Below are 20,798 nucleotides of genomic sequence, written 5' to 3'. Positions count from 1 at the left end.
CTTAATCTGCTCCAGTAGGTAAATATAATGTTTAAGATAACGTTACCTTGATATGTTAGCTTCCGTTTCGCTAATGGTGTGTTTGCTTTCTCCTCGGAACTCCGAATTTCCGACTAGAAGAACATGAACGCGCTCTAAAGTTTGGCTTCACTTTACCAAATGCGACAGGTGATTGGGTGAAGATGAAACCAGTGACAACGATCTAAGTGTGAGGCATCATCGTTTTAATCTGCTCCAGCAGTTAAATAAACTGCTAAAGATAACGTTAGCTTGATATGTTAGCTTCCATTGCCACCTTTGTTATCATCTGATGGTGCGTTCGCTTTCTCCTCGGAAATTCTATCTTCCCAGTAGGAAAAATCAAATGAAAAAGGACGGCAAAAGGAATGAAGATACACAGTAAATATAGTTCACAGTAAAGATGTTTTCTTCAGTTTAATTATCAGCTTATAAAACTACAAGGACGATGTTAAAATACAAACAGTTGTATGTTATTTATCGTGATATATATCAAATATTGTTATATATTGAGAAAAATATATATTTAATTATAAAAGAGAATTAAAATAATAAACACTCTAAAGTATCAAAAATTGGTACCGTTAAGTACCGGTATCGATTCCTAGGTACCGGGAATTAGTACCGGATCGATTCAAATGTCAAAGGTACCCGTCCCTAAACACGCCTTTGTTTGACCCTTAACCAATCAGAGTGAGTCATAGTAATGTCATATTAGTGCCCCGCTTGTTTTCACCTGTGTTTGAACAAACATGGCTTCGGCTGCGGCTGAGAGCGACAACGAAGTTTTCGTTCTGAAGAGGAACGCCTCGTCCATTATATGGAACTGGTTTGGTTTTTCACCAGATGACAAAGAGCAGCGAAACGTCATTTACAAGGAGAGCGTCAAGGCAAGTGATGGCAACACCACAAACTTATTTATTCACTTGAAAAGAAGCCATCCCAAACAATACAATGAGAGCTAGCTGGCAGCTAAAGCTAAAAAGCCTGCGGCTACAGCGGCAGCGGCTAGTGCTTCTTCCAGGCAGCAAACGCTAACAGAAACACACACAACACTCACTCCCTACGACAGAGACAGCAGACGATGGAACAGCGTGACAGATGCAGTGACGTACCACTTGGTTAAAGATTTGTGTCCCGTGCGAACAGTAGGAGTGGTATTTAAGAAAATGATAAAAACATTGGGTCCGCGTTACGAGTTTTCCAGCCGCAAGTATTTTTTGAACACAGCCATTCCACGCATGTACGCTGAATGCAAAGTGAGAGTTGCAGAAAATATTCAGAATGCGCAGTTATTTTGCAGAAAATATTCAGAATGCGCAGTTATTTGCTACCTCAAGCGATCTCTGGTCCAGCTGCACATCAGAGCCATATTTGAGCTTAACTCTCCACTACATGAGCAACTGGGAGCTACATAGTATTTTGAACAAGTTAATGTTTGCACAATACGTTTGCAATTGACATGTTTGCACTTTAAATATGTTTACGATTTTAATTTATGTTAAGTTACTTGAAAAACGAGAAAAACTGATTTTTGTAATTGTTTCTCTCAGGGCTTTTATCATCTCTGGTGTGAGTTTAAAATATAAGTGTGGTAGCACTGTGTTGATTATCCCTAATATGAATAAATGTTTGTTTATTCAATGTTTCTCTTCTTTAATACGCAATTGAAGTTATGCTATTCATGGATAAAAAATCGTGATAAAATCGAAATCGTGATAAAGTATTGGAAAAATCGTGATATTCTATTTTTGCCATATTGCCCAGCCCTATCCTGTTTTGAGGGTTTTGTAATTGTTGCCACTTTAGTGCACCTGTCATTAAGTCCATGAACACCAATACAGCTGAAAGTGATCATCAATGCCCTCAGCTGCTTAATCAACCAGGAAATTATCACACAGGTTTAATTGATTTCATGCCAGGCCCAATAAAAAAAAGTGTTCCTTTAATTCTTGTGAGCAGTGTAGTTCGTAGTGTGGAATGTCTGAAAGGCTTGATCAGTGATATTACTCAATCGAAGAACAAGAGCCAATAACAGTAATTATGAAAAAAATGATGATATTTTTTAACCACTGGTTGCAAAAATGTGAACTTTAATGGACTGCTGATATTGGAGATGATAAATGACAAATGACTCGCACTTGTATAGCGCCTCTCAGAGTAAGGACTCCAAAGCGCTTTACACTACAGTGTATCATTCATCCATTCACACACACATTCACACACTGATGGGGATGAGCTACGATATAGCCACAGCTGCCCTGGGGCGCACTGACAGAGGCGAGGCTGCCGAGCACAGGCGCCACCGGTCCCTCTGACCACCACCAGCAGGCAAGGTGGGTTAAGTGTCTTGCCCAAGGACTTAACAGAATTGTCTGTCTGGAGCCGGGATCGAACCTGCAACCATCCGATTACTGGACAACCCGCTCCACCTGTTGAGCTACTGCTGCCCCCGATGATGCAGTGCGATATAATCCCATATAGGGCTGCAACAACGAATCGATAAATTCGATGAAAATCGATTACTAAAAGCGTTGGCAACGAATTGCGTCATCGATTCGTTGTGTCGCACAACTCTTCCAAAAGCGCCCCCCCTTCCCGCCCGCCATTGCGCGCAGACAGATCAGCGCGAGGGAGAGCCGGCAGTTGTTTGGAAGAGGAACATGGCAGAAGCAGCGAGAGTCAAAAAAGTAAAAGCTTTTTAAGTTTGGGAGCATTTTCAGTTAAATCAGGCAAAGACATGCGTTACCTGCAACGTTTAGGTCAGACTTAGCATGGCACGGGATGATGCAGCGTCTTAAACGCAAGCATGTCGGGATCATCAGCGAGGAAGGAGAGAACTCTGTGTCCGGGTAAATTAAAAACTTTTCAAAAGTGATTCATCCAAGTCCCGGATTATTACACAGGCTAGACATGCCCTAAGCTCGTAAAAAAAAGAGTCTAAAGTCATGAGCGCGTCGCTTATTAGATGAGCGGGGGGACTCGCGCTGCTGCGAACCGGTTCCGCCCAAGGCCGGATTAACTGGGCAATTGCCCAGGGCCCACGAACTCTAAAGGGCCCAGGGCACGAGCAAAATACTGTATCTATAATTTCCCGCTTTATGAGGACTATGGTGACCGTACGTTCCGTTTTCCCCGGACGTGTCCACTTTTCACTCTCTGTCCGGCGCGTCCGGACTGTGGGTTCTTGTATTGATGAAAATGTCCGGCTTTTCATCCAGGAGCAGGGATCGAATTATGGGGGAGCTGTATATCCTACACATCCAGGGAGCCGGAAAAAAGTTTTCTATATTATATCATTTTTGGACTCTTTTGAGCAGAGAGCGGCACAGCGCATTGTTGCGCAGCGATCCAGGCAGCTGCGTCCAGCGCACGGTCCATTCTCAAAGTGGCGCAACCAAAAGACTATAATTAGCACACGATCGTTCATGTCTGCACATGTTCTCTATTTTCTGTCTTATTTGTGCCTGCAGCGCTCTGCTACTGCGGAGCTCATCACCTGTGCTGCGGTGATTTCACCTCACGCAGCATCGAAAACGCGCTCTGCACTTTGCGGTCAGGAGATCCCTTTGATCTGCTCAGAAGTAACTGATGAGGTGAAAAAGTAAGAATCCAGGCAACAGATTTTCTGGAGAATTAAGAGGAGATGCAGGAAGATGAGAGACAGACAGGACAGGAAAATAGTTCAATAAAAACAACAAAACAAAACAAAGTGTTGAAAAGTAAAATGTAGATAAATTTATCTCCACTACATGTTTTTACCTGTATAAAACAATAAGTTACACACATGTAGTATTTATAAATTTGATACTATTCAGGTCACATTCAACACCCAGGGCCGTTTCAAGACCTTTTGGGGGCCAAGGCAAAATCCCCCCATAACTGGGCTCCCCAGAAGCCTCTGTGTAATTCATACCCTCTCCTATAGTGTTAGTTATACAGTGTTTATAAAAGCCCCTCAGGCATTACTGACATGTTCTAATATTATCAGATGAAAAACTAAATTATCAGACATGCTGTCTCATCTGCTGCTTTTATAAACTTGCAGAAAGTAACAAAACCATTTGAAAGCCACTATTTGTGGATTCTCTGAAAGTTTCCATGGAGTGTGACAACTTATTTTTTCAGTCATTTTTGGAAATAGTGATCAATTTTGATTAATTCACAGCCTATGTTTAATTACATTTAAAAATTAGTTGTTTGACATCCCCAGTTATAATAAATGTCTACAGATGAGATCAAACAAAACAGATGAGAATTGCCTTTAAGCTGTTTAATTGGACCAAGCATTTTAGGTCACAGATAGATGTAGCTTAGGGTCTCTGTCTATACACCTTATAAGACAATTTAGGTGATGGCATGTTGTTTTTCTGCTATTGAACTGTTTTCTAATAATGTTGTGTTAAATAAAGTGAAGGAAGGAGAGAAATAACGTTTCCCTAGCAGTTTTTAAAAATTTCCCCATGTAATCCGATTAATCGATTAATCGTGTCGAGACCCCATCCGATTCATCGATTATCCAAATAATCGTTTGTTGCAGCCCTAATCCCATACACTGCTTTTGGACCGACATGAAATTAGTTCTGATATTGGAATGGGACATCCCTGTCAGGAAATAAGACTCCATATCCAGCCACTGAATTCACCTCTCATCTGGCTATTCTAGTCCCTGAAACAGGAGTGCCAGAGATTTTTCCCCTCAGGGATCAACTCACAAGGCATATGAATATAAATGTATGAGTGAACTAGTTCTTTAATGAAACATGTGACTTGAGTTATTAGGATGACAGAAGTACACCACTGAGATTGGCCAGTTGCTTTCTGTGTGGCGCTGGCATGTTCTCTACTACCAAGATTAGGGTTTCTCCAGGTACTTAGGTTTCCTCCCACAAACCAAAAACCTGCATGTTTGGTTAATTGGAGACTTGCAATTGTCCCCGAGTGATGTCCAGGGTGTCCCCTGCCTTTCACCTGACAAACACTGGAGGTGGACACCAGCTTCCCACAACCCTACTGAGTATGAAGTGGTATAGTTTTTTAATTGATGGATGTATATTTAATATATTATTGTCATTGATTAGTTCATCAGTTTAAGTCCCATAGTCATCGTCACACACTGGTGAAATGACATCTTCGCATTTGACCCATTCCTGTGGAGAGTGGTGAGCTGCAATCAGGAACTATTTTGTGGTTAAACCCTCCAATCCAACCCTTTAAACCTGAGAGTCAAGCAGGGAGGCACTTTTTAAAAATCTTTGGTATGACCCAACCGGGATTCAAATCCTGACCTCCCTGTCCTGGGCAGACACTCTACCACTAGACCACTGAGAACGGTAACTTAACATCTTTTAGTTGTTGTTGATAACTTGAACTTGATATCATCTTTTTGTCCATAAAGATTATTTCTCTATCAGAATGTTGAATTAATCCTATTCATACAGCTGAACAGAAGCACCAACGGATTCTGACAAGTCGAAAAACAAAGAAAACATTCTGCTCGGCGGGGTGGAGCACTACTGTTACACATCTTTCTCCTCCTCCCGCGCTCTAGTCTATGCAGAGGCTCTCAGCGTTCTTGAATGGAAACAACTTGCCTCACAAATGAGCCCTTAGAGTTAGTCCAGCAAATGCCCCCTCTGTAATCGCCTTCTGGAATCTCCTTCTGAACAGATCATTTGTTTTGCCGTAATGGTCCAAGCACTGAAGCTCCCTTCACCCTAAATGTGTACAAAGTATTTCAGTGTTTTCTGGTTCTTACTTTTTGGATGTTTTTGAGTATTTTCAATTACAAATTGTTTAACTACTCCTCATCAGCTTTTTAAGGCTTTGGAAATGTCCGGGTGGTGGAATGGTCTGAGTGGTTCAGACAAATTGAGCTAATTCTGTCTAACTTGGCAACTATTTAGAGAAATGAACTTTTGTAGACTGAGAAGCTGATTTTAGGAGTTTAGAGCAGCTTGTTTTTTTTACTAAACACTCACCAAATAAGCCTGTGTGTGTGTGCGTGCGTGCGGGGGTGTGTGTGTGTGTGTGCGTGTGTGTGTGTGTGTGTGTGTGTGTGTGTGTGTGTGTGTGTGTGTGTGTGTGTGTGTTGTGTGTGTGTGTGTGTGTGTGTGTGTGTGTGTGTGTGTGTGTGTGTGTGTGTGTGTGTGTGTGTGTGTGTGTGTGTGTGTGTGTGTGTGTGTGTGTGTGTGTGTGTGTGTGATAAGAACTGCCATGTGTGGGACCCTGTTTAGGGTTGTCTATGATGTATTGCTCTGAATAGGAGTAAGAATGTGGATTCTTCCACACGAGGGCAGTCATCATTTACAAAAATGACAAGTCTGTGTCAGCGAGGCACTTTAGAAGAGATCTAAGATGTTCTCTGTATCTGTTGAGATGATTTACCTGAACAGGCTTGTTTTCACAGCTGGGATCAGTCACAGGCAGTGTTGTCAGCACCATCAGTGATGCAGTGTTTTCTGTGTTAAGTATTCTTTTGAGCAATGTGTCCCTACACTTCTGTCAGTGAGTCGCCCTCACACAGGATTTATTTTAATTGGATGTTATGACACCTGGGAGTCTGGAGGGCTGTATTAAATTCCACCAGGCCTGTTAGATTGCTATTCATCAGGCAGAAATAAACAAACTGTAAAGTGTAATAAACCACACGTTTATTTTCAGTGCTGCCATTTTTTTCCATTCTTCCGTCCTCCTCCTTTCACACTCCCGCTTCTCGCAGCGCCTCGCGATAGAACAAGAAATGAGAAACTACCTGAATATATACATTTACAGTGAGTTAACAATTTCACTCTTACACAAAAAAATATATTTTTTAAATGTTTAAAACATTTTGCTTAAACATACTCATACAAACTGTAACATCAAAACAGGAATATTTTACATGTGAATATGCGTACATAGTGCAAGCTCTTGTTTTTGTTTTATTGCCACCACACACCCTCATCTAGTGCTCTTAGGAGTGCAAGAGAAGATGCACCCTTTTTTGTTAAACAGTCAGCAAGTTGTGACTTTGCATCTGCCCAACGCACCTCTCTATTTTTGTTGGACTGTATGAGTTCTTTAATATCACTCATTTCTAGTCTGAGTCTCTTTTCTGTGACTTGTTTTGTAGATTTGAGAGCAGCAAACAGTGAGCGGTTATCAGCGACACATAATGGGCAACATGTTCAGGTCAGCTTTACCGGCAGTAAGTTCAGAATGAGTGTGGTTAAAAACATGGCATTATCAATACCATCTGATATGGCAAGAGTTTCTCCTGCTACTGTACTTCTTACAACACGTCTGATGTTCTTAGACTGCCAAAACAGAGGAGAGAATCCTCCAGTTTTCCCCATTAAAGCAATGAAAACCTCTCCCTGTGTGCCTCCATGTGGTAGGTTGCCCAACAATGCATCACTGAAGACAACCAAGCACAAATCATCACTACTGATGTGTTGAAACTTCAGTGTGACCTTCTCTGACTTGAGTTCCCGAATCACTTTGTTCACCTCATGTCTGGACTGAACAGTAGCATTTTTTATGTTGAATGCCAGGCTACCAATATCAAACATAACATCTGGTCCTGTTTGTTTAGCAACCCATAAAACCTGTCCTATTTTGGATCTGAGCTGTTCTCTCTGTCTCATTTAGTGGGCCGTTTCTCTGGGTGGCACGTACTGCTTGTAACTGAACAGGTTGTAAGTTGTCAACGTAGCTGTGCTGATGCACCTGTATAATGTTTCTCACAGTAGAAATGTCCATGCCTACATGTGGGAAGCTCTCATGTTCTTCACGTCCCACATGGAAAGTAGACTTGAGTACAGGAATAACATTACTCTCAGACTGTTCTGATCCTGCTCAAAAAAAAATCATCAACATGACATGCCGGTACACCCGTTATTTCAGCCTGCTCCTTCTGCCAGTAGAACACTTCAGGATCAACTTGTGATATTTACCACCAGTGTTTAACAGGATTTCCTTGACTTTGTTATACCAGTAGAGAGAAGCGTCTGCAAGTCCAGAATCTTAATTTTTTTTCTTGGAGAACACCGCTTGGCCATCTCCAAATCTGAAGGACTTGCAGCTTGGAGATTCTGCGTTTAGTAGCTTGTGAATCTGGTTTTCACTGAGATCATTTACATAACTTTCCAGCCACTTCTCGCCACAATCAGTTATAGTGCATGCAGTATCAATGATGGCTGATCCCCGTGCTTCGGTTAGAAAAATCTCACCGTCTGCTATAGCCTCTTTAGTGAACAACGTAATGTTGCATTCTTCTACGCCTTTGTCTTCTGTCAATTTGACATCATTTTTCCAATGAGGACAGTCTTTAGCCCAATGGTACGTACTTTGGCAGATAGCGCATTTAGTGCGCTTCCCGTATCTATCTAGAGGATTTGTACCTTGTTGTGGCTGTGGTGTTCCATTCTGTGGTGGGCCATTACTCCGTCTGTACTTGCTGGTTGACCTTTTTCCGTGTAAAAAAACTGCAATTTGCATATTTCAGCCGATGCTTGTCCCGATGGATTTTCCTCCAAAAATCCGCTTCAGTGCTGATTTCATTGATGAAAATGTCAGATCCGTGCACGCCGTATGTGCTAGCTGTCTGTTCTTCTCCTCGAGACAGGCTGTGTCCAGGAGCTTGAACGCTAGTACAGTGTCATGTAGAGTTATATCATACTTTTTTATACGGTTTTATCTTTGTTCAAACTCTATAATGTAGTCCGCCACTGACATTGCATTGTCTCTAGATATCGAGTCAAAGTGAGAATATGCTTCATAAGCTCGATCTTTTTCTTCTCTCAAGAAAACGGTGTCCAATTTTGTAAGCAAGGTTTCCATACCGTCATCTTTGTTAAGATCCTCCGCGGATATCTCTAAAGCAGTCTCTCTGGCTCATCCTTCGAGCCCCAGCGCCACCGCCAGCGCTTGTTTCTTCTTTTCCAGATCCGTAACAAGTCTCCACATACTAACTTCATTTTTCCAGCATTCGTACGGCCTGGTTTTGTCGAGTTTAGGCGGCGTTCTATAGTTGGTAACCATCCTCTGCTAAGACCACACGTTTATTTTTCAGTGTTGCCATTTTTTCCATTCTTCCATCCTCCCTTTTTCACACTCCCGCTTCTCGCAGCACCTCGCAATAGAACAAGAAACGAATCTTGCGATGGAACGAGAAGCTCCCCGAATACACATGGCTGATACATTTACAGTGAGTTAACACAAACAACATTTTATTTGATGAGTTTATTTCTGTAAGGATAAATAACCTCTGGTTCCGAGTCCTTTAGTCTTCAAGTTAAACAAACTTCAGTGCCACAATCCTCAGTTGGTCCATTTGTGCAGCAGGGAAAAATGAGTATTTGACACGTCAGCATTTTAAGGGTGTTTCTAAATGGGCTATTTACAGAAACTTTCATGTCAGTAATATAGTATTTAATTCATGCAAATACATCTAAACTTTTAAAGGTTGAATATTCAGCAGTTTAAAAAACGCTGTATATATTTAAATAATACCTTCACGGGGTGTTTAGAGGTGTGCAGAATGAAGGTACTGTATTTCCTTTTAAAGTAAATTTTAATAAAAAATAATCAAATATTTATTTTGATGGGCATGAAACTGGGTTTATGTTTACATCTACCAGCCAATAGAGGGCACTGTTGTGGGTTGTTAAACCGTCTGCTCGGCACAGCGAGGATGGCACTGTAGAAAATGGCAGATTTGTTCTAAATGACTTGAATGTCTTTAAAACAACAAGTAGAAGCGCTAAAAGCATTTCTTCTAAAAAAAAAGAAGATGTTTGCTCCGTTGCCAGATGCCTTTTTTAACTACAGCTAAAAAACTACTGCGTCACACGTTACAGTTGGCATATCCGTCTTTTTTCTGATTGGTTATTTTTGAGATGCCTTGTCCCGCCCCTCAAGTGCCTCTCTGCCTGTGAGTTACTAGACTCTCTGTGTGCAGAGTGAATCAGGGGATGAGTCTGGTAGGCCAGCCTAAGAGGATGCTTGACATGAGGATGAATTTAGCTAAATATGATGGATTTTTTTTTCTCTGGAGAAGAAATAATTAATATTTTTATTAATAATCTAATATTAATGATTTTGGATGATAGGATATGAGCCACATCTAGATATAATTTAAATTATTTTACATTAATTTTAAACATATAATTAAATGAAAATGCCTGTGCGACATTTGAGACATGTATGTCTAGCCAACACATTCTCATACTCAAAGCGTCAAAATTTGACAAATTGGGATGCCCCAGCACGTCAGGAGAGGACGCGCAGGGACACGTGTCAACGCTGGCATCCGTGTTTGACGCCCACGGTGACACGGACATTATTCCTCGATTTAACCTTCCCCTCACCCTAATCCTAACCTTAACTCAGTAACTCAGCTGAGTTAAGGTTAGAATGGGGGTGAGGGGAAGGTTAAGTAGTTCACAAGTCGGTCAAATGTCCGTCTCACCGCGGGCGTTGGATACCGACGCTCTGGGACAGTGCATCCTCTCCTGATGCACTGGGGCATCCCAATTCGTCATATTTTGACGCTTTGGGTGTGAGAATGTGTTGATCTGTAGCTCTCAACTGTAGGTAGAGAGATGGAGAAATAGAGAGAGAGACAGAGAAAGAGAGAGACAGTGGAAGAGATAAATAGATAATGGAATTTGAAGATTGTTTATTTAGGATTCTGAAATATTTTATCCTATATTTTCTTTGAAAGGTTATGATTTAAAATGTGTGCATTTTACTGGTAAAGAACTTACAAACATCTGAATTGTCAAAATAGAAAAAATCGTGATCGTGATTTTTAAAAAACAACATCATGATATGATTTTTTTTTTTCCATATCGCCCACCCCTGTTTGAAACCCTTATAGAGAGCTGTGAACGACAAGCCAGAATGCTGCTAGGGGCTGTGGAGCTTCCAATGGAGCATTCCTAGACCAAACTATGCAAGACAAGACTTTAGTTACACTAGGCTTCTTATGTGTGGTATCATGCCATCATTACACTCCTGTATCCGGTCCACAATAGTGTATTTACTTATGTGTTTATCCATCATTACACTCTTGTATCCGGTCCACAATAGTGTATTTACTTATGTGTTTATCCATCATTACACTCTTGTATCCGGTCCACAATAGTGTATTTACTTATGTTTTTATATATTTCAGAGACATTATAACGTGGACAAATTTGTCCTTCATACTCCTCCACCTTTTCATGCAGTCGCCACCTCTAAACCATGCTCTAAACCCACATTTCCCATCATTTCCATCCACGATTAAATTGTTAGTTCTGTTTTCTTTTTTGTTCTCCTTCAGTCACGGGTGAATTAACATTCATTATTTTTTACTTTTTCTGCGATGCATTCTTCAATCTGTTCTGGGTCTGCTGCTAAATATCTTTCTATGTTTTAACAGTGTTGTTGACAAATTTACAGGAAGCAGCATCTTGATCAATCACAAGCTTGCGGCCTCTGTTATTTTCCACAGATGGTTAACAAATTGGGCATGTCTCTGTCACCCTCTGTAAGCTAGCTTGAGAGCTCTGGCGCAGACACATAATGGCAATTGTATGTATTGTATAATGCAATAATTGTGTGTGTCTGCACTGATGTAGATGGAGAAGTATAAATTAGGCTTTACGCCAGTCTGTTGTTGTATTGTTCTTGGTAGTCCAGTGCTTTAAGTAACTGCATTTCAGCTTGTTTTACCATGTTCTGAAATGGGTTCGAATCCCAGTGGTGTTGGCAGTAATTTATTTAGCTAGCTGAAGCAGATTTGATCTTTTTTCTATTTTAATTTAATTATTTTTGTGCAAAATATTTTGTGTGTCTTAAGATCTTTAAATGTACCATATTTTCCGGAGTATAAGTCGCACCAGCCATAAAATGTATAATGAAGAAGAAAATAACCATATATAAGTCGCACTTTACTATAAGTTGCATTTTGGGGGGAAATTTTATTATTTTTCTTACAAAATCTGAGACCAAGCATTTCACATTGCAAGACAAGTACAGTTAAAAATTACAGAATAAACAACCAGGGCGCAGCAGCGCGCCACGGTCTCCAACAGAGGATGGCGGTGTTTCAAACCCTCCCAGCAGGACAGGGGAGCTCATTCCTGGGTCGGAGCCGGCCCGCAGCAGCTCACCACAGGTGATGGCGGGGCAGAGGAGCTGAAACCTGGGCCGGAACCGGCCCGCAGCAACGCGGTATACATAATTGGGTATATGTCACTTTGGTACATAAGTAGCAGGACCAGCCAGACTATAAAAAAAGTGCGACTTATAGTCCGGAAAATACGGTTGTCATTTCCAAGCTATATTTTAGTTGTTTTACTCAGCTCACTCCACATAAAATATTCTTAGACTTCAGCAGCTTTGTCCACAGCAATGGTTTAGCTTGGACCAAGTTGAGTGGCATCATCGCAGAGCAGCCTATAAGGGTCAGATAAAAGGCAACAGGACTTAAATTTAGTTTCCTTGAAAACAGTTTGCTTTTCATCTGAGGAAAGTTCAAGCAGATTGGTGCAGAGTACCTAGTTTTTAACTTCTGGTGATCTGTTAGTGGGAGCTGGTGTGCAATTACACCTCTTCATCTCCTCCAGAGGGACTGCTTCAGCGAAAGCTGGAGATCACTGTCTGATGAAGCCAACAGGACTACATCATCTGCAAAAGCAGAGACCTGATCCTTAGGCCACCAAAACAGATCCCCTCAACACCTTGGCTGTTATGAACAGAATCGGTGACCAAGGGCAGCCTTGGCGGAGTCCAACTCTCACTGGGAACGAGCCCGACTTACTGCCGGCAATGCGGCCCAAGCTCTGACACCAGCCTTCTAACCAAACCTTACAGCCCTTATCAAAGGGCCTGGTACTCCATGCTCCTGGTGTACCCCCAACAGGGCCCCCTTGAGGAACATTATCGAACGCCTTCTCCAAATCCACAAAACACATGTAGATTGGTTGGGCAAACTCCCATGCACTCTCCAGGACCCCCCTAAGGATATAGAGCTGGTCCAGTATTCCCCGGCCAGGATGAAAAACACATTGCTCCTCCTGAATCCGAGTTTTGACAGTCCAATTGACACTCCTCTCCAGAACCCCGGAACAGACCTTACCAGGGAGGCTCAGTAGTGTGATTCCTCTGTAGTTGGAACACACTCTGCTGCCCCCCCCTTTTTAAATAGGGGTCCACCCCAGTCTGCCAATCCAGTGGAACTGTCCCCGATGTCCACGCGATGTTGCAGAGCCATTACAGCCGCACAACATCCAGAGCCTTAAGCAGCTCTGGGTGGATCTTATCCACCCCCGGGGCCTTGCCACCAATGAGCTTTTTGACCTCCTCATTGACCTCAGCTCCAGAGATTAGAGAGTCCAACCCAAAGTCCCCAGACTCTGCTTCCTCACTAGAAGACTGGATTGAGGAGGTCTTCGAAATATTCCTCCCACCGATCCACAACGTCCTGAGTAGAGGTCAGCAAAACACCGTCACTACTGTAAACAGTGTTGGTAGCGCACTGCTTTTCCCTCCTGGGACGCCGGATGGACAGAATCTCCTCTAAGCCGGACAGAAGTCTTGCTCTATATCCTCACCAAACTCCTCCCATGCCTGGGTTTTTGCCTCTGCAACCACCCGAGCTGCATTCCGCTTGGACTGCCAGTACCCATCAGCTGCCTCTAGAGTCCCACAGGCCAAAAAGACTCTATAAAACTCTTTCTTCAGCTTGACAGTGTCCGTAACTGCCAGTGTCCACCAGCGGGTTTGGGGGTTGCCACCATGACAGGCACCGACAACCCTGCGACCGCAGCTTTGGTCAGCCGCCTCAAAAATAGAAGCACGGAACATGGCCCACTTGACCTCAATGTCCCCCGCTTCCCTCTGAACGTGTTCGAAATTCTGTCAGAGGTGGGAATTGAAGCTCCTTCTGACAATGGACTCCGCCAGACATTCCCAGCAGACCCTCACAATACGTTTAGGCCTGCCAGGTCTGACGGGCTTCCTCCCCCATCACTTGACAGCTGCCCCTCTCTTCACCAGAGTGTCCAAGACACGAGGCCGCAGATCAGATGAAATGACTACAAAGTCAATCATCCAACTGTGGCCTAAGGTATCCTGGTGCCAAGAGCACAAATGGACACCTTTATGCTTAAACATGGTGTTCGTTATGGACAATCCATGACATGCACAGAAGTCCAGTAACAAAACACCCCTCAGATTCAGATCGGGGGGGCATTCCTCCCAATCACACCTCTCAAGGTCTCACTGTCGTTGCCCACATAAGTGTTAAAGTCCCCCAGCAGAATGGGGGTGCCAGTGCATTAAAGCATTATGCATGTTTTTGTCAATTTAGTATTAATCTGTCTACCTTATCTACTCTGCAGCTAATAGAAGCCATTATAGCCTATAATTTTGTTTACATCACAGGTGTCAGGGCATGTGGTTAAGTTAAGCGCCAATAAGTGCAATTGCTTCATCATTTGAAGACGTAAGTATGAATGTTCTTACATATCCTAAATCAGCATATTTGTTTCTGTGTGTGCATGTGTGAGGGACTGCAAGTCTGTAAATGTGGCTAAAATTCACCTTTTTACCATCTCACCTGCTGCGCTACCATTTCCAAAACATGCTCATGCCGGGTTTTTTTAATGAATGACCAATATTGCACGGGACGTTTCTTACGCCAATTTCAGACCCTGTTTTCTAAGTAAGCAAGCATTTTGAACAAGGCCTCTGGTCTTTGTACTGAAAAGGCCTTGTGGACTCAAATCAGGATAGATGCCTTTGCTTTACTCCCTGCCTCTTGTTTGGTAGTTTCCGCAGGCCATTGCTGATCCAGACCTTTTTACAAGAGAAGTAAAGCACTGTAGGATGGTGTCCTCCATTCTGAGATCAATGTAGTCTAGCTCATGTTCCATCATGTTATCAGTGTTTGGCTCAGAAGAGTGCATTCCTTTCTTTGGCCTCACACAAGTTTCCTGAGCTTTCTGTGTTGACCTCTTCACAGTTTTTTTTTTTTTTTGTCAAAGTTTCCCACTGAATTGGTGGGGATGATCTGACATGCTTTACATATAATGAGCACTTGGGTGGATTAAAAACAATAAGTTCTGTAAGGATAGAGCTAGTAACTGACTGTTGTCACTTTCTCTCATCAGGTTACTGGTGTGGTTGGTAGAGCTGAACTTCTTTCTTCAATTTTCCTCCTGGCTGCTTTTTTGGCATACACTAAATCCACTGGCACTGACCACTCCATTGGTAAGTCTAATGTAAGAGGTTTTCTAATTTTTGTTCATTAAACAAGACATACAGTGGGGCAAAAAAGTATTTAGTCAGCCACCGATTGTGCAAATTCTCCCACTTAAAATAACGACAGAGGTCAGTAATTTTCATCATAGGTACACTTCAACTGTGAGAGACAGAATGTGACAAAAAAATCCATGAATTCACATGGCAGGATTTTTAAAGAATTTATTTGTAAATCAGGTTGTAAAATAAGTATTTGGTCACTTCAAACAAGGAAAATCTCTGGCTCTCACAGACCTGTAACGTCTTCTTTAAGACGCTTTTCTGTCCTCCACTCGTTACCTGTATTAATGGCACCTGTTTGAAGACATTATCTGTATAAAAGACACCTGTCCACAGCCTCAGTCAGACTCCAAACTCCACTATGGCCAAGACCAAAGAGCTTTCGAAGGACACCAGGAAAAGAATTGTAGACCTGCACCAGACTGGGATGAGTGATTCTACAATAGGCAAGCAGCTTGGTGTGAAAATTCATCTGTGGGAGCAATTATCAGAAAATGGAAGACATACAAGACCACTGATAATCTCCCTCGATCTGGGGCTCCACGCAAGATCTCATCCCGTGGGGTCAAAATGATCATGAGAACGGTGAGCAAGAATCCCAGAACCACATGGGGGGACCTGGTGAATGACCTGCAGAGAGCTGGGACCACAGTAACAAAGGTCACCATCAGTAACACACTACAACGGCAGGGAATCAAATGCTGCAGTGCCAGACGTGTTCCGCTGCTGAAGCCAGTGCATGTCCAGGCCCGTCTGAAGTTTGCCAGAGAGCACATGGATGATACAGCAGAGGATTGGGAGAATGTCATGTGGTCAGATGAAACCAAAGTAGAACTTTTTGGTATAAACTCAACTCGTCGTGTTTGGAGGAAGAAGAATACTGAGTTGCATCCCAAAAACACCATACCTACTGTGAAGCATGGGGGTGGGAACATCATGCTTTGGGGCTGTTTTTCTGCTAAGGGGACAGGACGACTGATCTGTGTTAAGGACAGAATGAATGGGGCCATGTATCATGAGATTCTGAGCCAAAACCTCCTTCCATCAGTGAGAGCTTTGAAGATGAAACGTGGCTGGGTCTTCCAACACGACAATGATCCCAAACACACCGCCCGGGCAACAAAGGAGTGGCTCCGTAAGAAGCATTTGAAAGTCCTGCAGTGGCCTAGCCAGTCTCCAGACCTCAACCCCATAGAAAATCTGTGGAGGGAGTTGAAAGTCTGTGTTGCTAGGCAACAGCCCCAAAACATCACTGCACTCGAGAAGATCTGCATGGAGGAATGGGCCAAAATACCAGCTACTGTGTGTGCAAACCTGGTAAATGCCTATAGTAATCGTTTGACCTCTGTTATTGCCAACAAAGGTTATGTTACAAAGCATTGAGTTGAATTTTTGTTATTGACCAAATACTTATTTTCCACCCTGATTTACAAATAAATTCTTTAAAAATCCTGCCATGTGATTTCTTGGATTTTTTTTTTCACATTCTGTCTCTCACAGTTGAAGTGTACCTATGATGAAAATTACTGACCTCTGTCATCATTTTAAGTGGGAGAACTTGCACAATCGGTGGCTGACTAAATACTTTTTTGCCCCACTGTATAGGGTTACTTAGGAATGATTTTCTGTTGTTAAGCATCAACTTTAAACAGTTGAATGCATTTTTTTACTCGGGGACTTTCTGGTATTAATGGGTAGTGCTGATCAGAATAGGAATTACATGTTTGAATTTTCAGTGGACATTTACAAACATTAATATCGGCAGCAGTACAAAAATGTAGCACTCAACTAACTAAAAACTTAACTAAATGAAACAACTTGGTTTGCATGTGACACGTTTAAAATGACCAAACAAATTGTTGTAATAATGTATAATTGTATTGCTAATTTTATCTTGTTGCGGTCAATCACAACCCAGTAGGATACTGGTTTTAGAACGTCTCTTACCAATTTTTTGTTCATGCGTATACAAACCTGGAGTAAAGACCTAATGACTAATTCTGTATATAATGAAGCATCCATCTACAATAAAACTATGTTTTCTGTCTGCTTTTATTTCCTTTCCAGTTTGGGCTCCCATCGCACTGACTGTAGTCCTGGTAGCTGCAGCAACACTGTGTAAAGAGCAGGGAATAACTGTGGTCGGCATCTGCTGTGTCCATGAAGTGTTCGTTGCACAAGGGGTACGGTCATAGAACGTTCTTTGCCTTTGAGGTCACAGAGTTTAATTCATTTAAATCTGTTTATTTGTTTGTCCTGTATTTCGCCAGGAAAGTCTCATAAAATATATCAGAATCAAAACGAACTTGGAAAACAATCACGTTGAGTTCCTTTTTGACACAAAAAGGTAATTTTTAAAAAAAGACATCTGCCATTCCAGATTTCTTTATTCAACACATTTTTGTCCTATCAATCAGTTTAATACATTTTCTTTAGACCTTGTGAAAAAAATAACTTCAATGTATTGGAGAAGTTTAGTGTTTAATGAAAATTACTCAATATCAAGGAAATGTAAAATGATAAGGAAGTTCAACCAGTTCTTGGTGCACCCTGGGGACATTTGAAAGTATTCTATTTACACTCACAGTACTAGAAACCTCAGGTGTGTGTGAAAATAATTAACTCTTTAAATGACAAACTTCTAAAAATACATTAAGTTTTTCATTTTAAGGAATAAGACCGTAATAAAGATTTCCCCAATATCCCTTTATTCACCTTTATTGGGAACCATGTCTTGTATAATTTAACTGGAAAAGCAAATGTGTGGGTGTGGGTGTGGGTGTGTGTGTGTGTGTGTGGGTGTGTGTGTGTGGGTGTGGGTGTGGGTGTGTGTGTGGGGGGGGGGGGGTGAAAAGAAAAAGGTGCAGTACACTGATCACTCCCTTAAAATATTTCGTTGTTGTATCTCTTGATTTAATGACAGTCTGCTGTCTTCTTAGGTAAGAGTTTATCAGAACGCCACACCTTAACAACTTAGCGGTCTACTGTTATTGTAAAAGTGCTCCAGATCTCCAGGACATCAAACACAACCTTCCTCAGGCCTCTGGCTATACACCATTCAAAATCTTGAGTTACCTTCTCAGCTGGCAGGAACACTTCTGCTCCATCACAGGGTGAGCAGTCTCCAGGAGGGGGAGGATCTAACTCTGCCTGAGGGGTTGTTGAGGTTGTGTGCTGACACCAGCCAATGTAGGCCGAACGATGTCTGTGCTACCCCATCCCACCCCCAACTGCTGAATAACAACATGCTTCAACACAACATTGGAGCAGTCGGAGGGGACTAGGGGTCTTCTCACACCTCTGTTCTCGGTTCGGTACCCAGGGCTGGAGGCTAGGAGTGGGAGCTGGCCGTCTGGTTGGGGTCTGGGGTGGTGAGTTGCTTCGCTCTGTGTTGAGCAGGGATGCTTGCTCATCATTACCCCAGTAAGAACGGGACCATCTCTGGTGTCTGGGAATTAGGGATGCACGTTTACCAAGATTTCTTTAACTGGCCATTGACGCCCCTTAATGGTTAATAGCCAGTTAGCCGGAAAACAACCTACCCACACATGTACTGTTTAACCATGAAATTTAAATGTAATAGGGTAAACCCCCATGCATTTAACATAATGCTGCATTATCGAAAATGAGTTTAAATATGAGATGTTGGTGGAGCTGGGTTCCTTCTATTGGTATGGTCTCCATCCCCTCAGTGGCAGCCCGGCGTATCTCTGACTCAGAAGCTCCGGTGTTGTGCACAGTTAGCTCCGGTTGTAGCTAGGTAGCTACCTCCGTTGCTTAGCTCTCACTTCCGCGTTAGCTTTGGGTTAGCTTGTAGCTACATCGCTTCAGTTCGATGGGTGTCCACATTTGATCCCAGTATTACAGCCCCTCAGCTCCACCTCTTTTTCCTTTTTTGGAATTGTCTGGGCTTGACGGAACCTGTGACATGGTCAAAATGGCGGTGGTGGGAACCTCCCATTTTGGCACAAAAACGTATAATTGGAGCCTATGGACAGGAATTGTCCGGTATATATGTAGATGGGCAAGGTCTTTGGCCCCTCATACTCACTATTGGACACTCCTATAGAGACACCTTTTTTTTTTATTATTATTTTTTTTTTACCGTGTCCTGTCTGGCTGTGAAGCAAACAGAATTGATGTCTGAATGCTGGTGACAAGCCTTACAGATTTACTCTCAGGTGGAGCATCAAAGTGTCTGCTTTTAATGTCACTTAAAACTTTATTGTTATTGTTTTTGAATGCTTTGTAATTCCGACCAGACACGGAGACAGAGGTGAAAGAGAAAGGAAAAGAAAAAGTGGGGGGGGGGGGGGTCCACAAAAATAAACAATAATGAACAAGAGTCTGCTTCTAGACCTGCAGAAAAAGACAAAAAAAGCAAAAGGACAAAAAATAATGGGACACAACAACAATACAACAAGATCTAGCTATCACTGCGTCAACTTCATGAAGAAAATATATAATCAACATTGCTTAACTGAAGAATCACGATAATAAATCACAGTGCATTAAGTGCCCACCATAGTCTTAAGACCTGTGTTTAACGTGCCCAAGCCCATACTTTTGAGAGCACCATGTGAGCACCTGTGTGTGTACACGCGCTTGTTTATGTAAGGTTTCTCTATAGGAGCGTCCAACAGAGAGTGTGAAGGACCACAGATCCGCCCCCCCAAAGATGCGCAGGAGATGGGGGGAGCTCCAAGTCCCAGAGATCCAGGCGCTGCCCCAGAACACAGGAACCCCAAGGAGACTGCAACCAGAAACCTTACATACACAAGCGCCTGTACACACATAAGTCCTCACATGGCCCTCAGCCTGCAGCTGACAAACACCCCCACAGCATGATGCTGCCACTGCCATGTTTCACTGTGGGGGCTGTATTGAAGAAGTGATGAGCTGTGCCTGGTTTTCTTCAATCATACTGCATAGAATTAAGGCCAAAAAGTTCTGTCTTGGGTTCATCAGACCAAACAATCTTGTTTCTCACCATCTCAGGGTCTTTCAGGTGTGTTTTAGCAAACTTTACACAGGCTTTCATGTGTCTTGCACTTAGGCGAGACTTCCGATGGGCCACTCTGCCATAAATCCCTGACTAGTGGAAGGCTGCAGTGATGGTTGACTTATGGGATGCACAATATATCGGCGTCAATATCGGTACTGGCCGATGTTGGTCATCTTTTAATAGATTTGTATTGGTCCGACTAGTTAAACTGGGCTGATATTTACAACAGATATTTTTTCCATCTTGTTTTTGTTTGTCTATGTGTTTCAGAGAGGGAGGGGGATGGTGATGTGTAACTGTTTGGTCATGTGACAGTGATGGTAATCATCTCAGAAGCAGCAATGTGTGTAATAAAGTAAATTCATACACATGCGCGCGCACACACACACACACATATATGGATGGATGGATAGATAGATAAAGTTTGCCTTATATAGAAAATAAGCAAGACATTCAGAAATTCAGCTTGCACAATTTT

General features: G+C 42.5%; 1 protein-coding gene across 1 annotated transcript in view; it reads left to right on the top strand.

The window, feature by feature from the left end:
• The window catches only part of tmtc3 (transmembrane O-mannosyltransferase targeting cadherins 3), a 79,652-nt gene that overhangs the window by 5,558 nt on the left and 53,296 nt on the right, over positions 1-20,798 (top strand). Inside the window, exons 4-5 of the mRNA XM_015963806.3 lie at positions 15,165-15,264; positions 17,383-17,498. Coding sequence (XP_015819292.1) covers positions 15,165-15,264; positions 17,383-17,498 — 216 coding nt within the window. The remainder of the gene's footprint in view (positions 1-15,164; positions 15,265-17,382; positions 17,499-20,798) is intronic.

The sequence above is a fragment of the Nothobranchius furzeri genome, chromosome 4 (genome assembly GCF_043380555.1).
Source record: "Nothobranchius furzeri strain GRZ-AD chromosome 4, NfurGRZ-RIMD1, whole genome shotgun sequence".
Lineage (NCBI taxonomy): Eukaryota > Metazoa > Chordata > Actinopteri > Cyprinodontiformes > Nothobranchiidae > Nothobranchius > Nothobranchius furzeri.
Note: the sequence above shows the minus strand (reverse complement) of the source record. Positions and strands in the feature narration are given on the sequence as shown.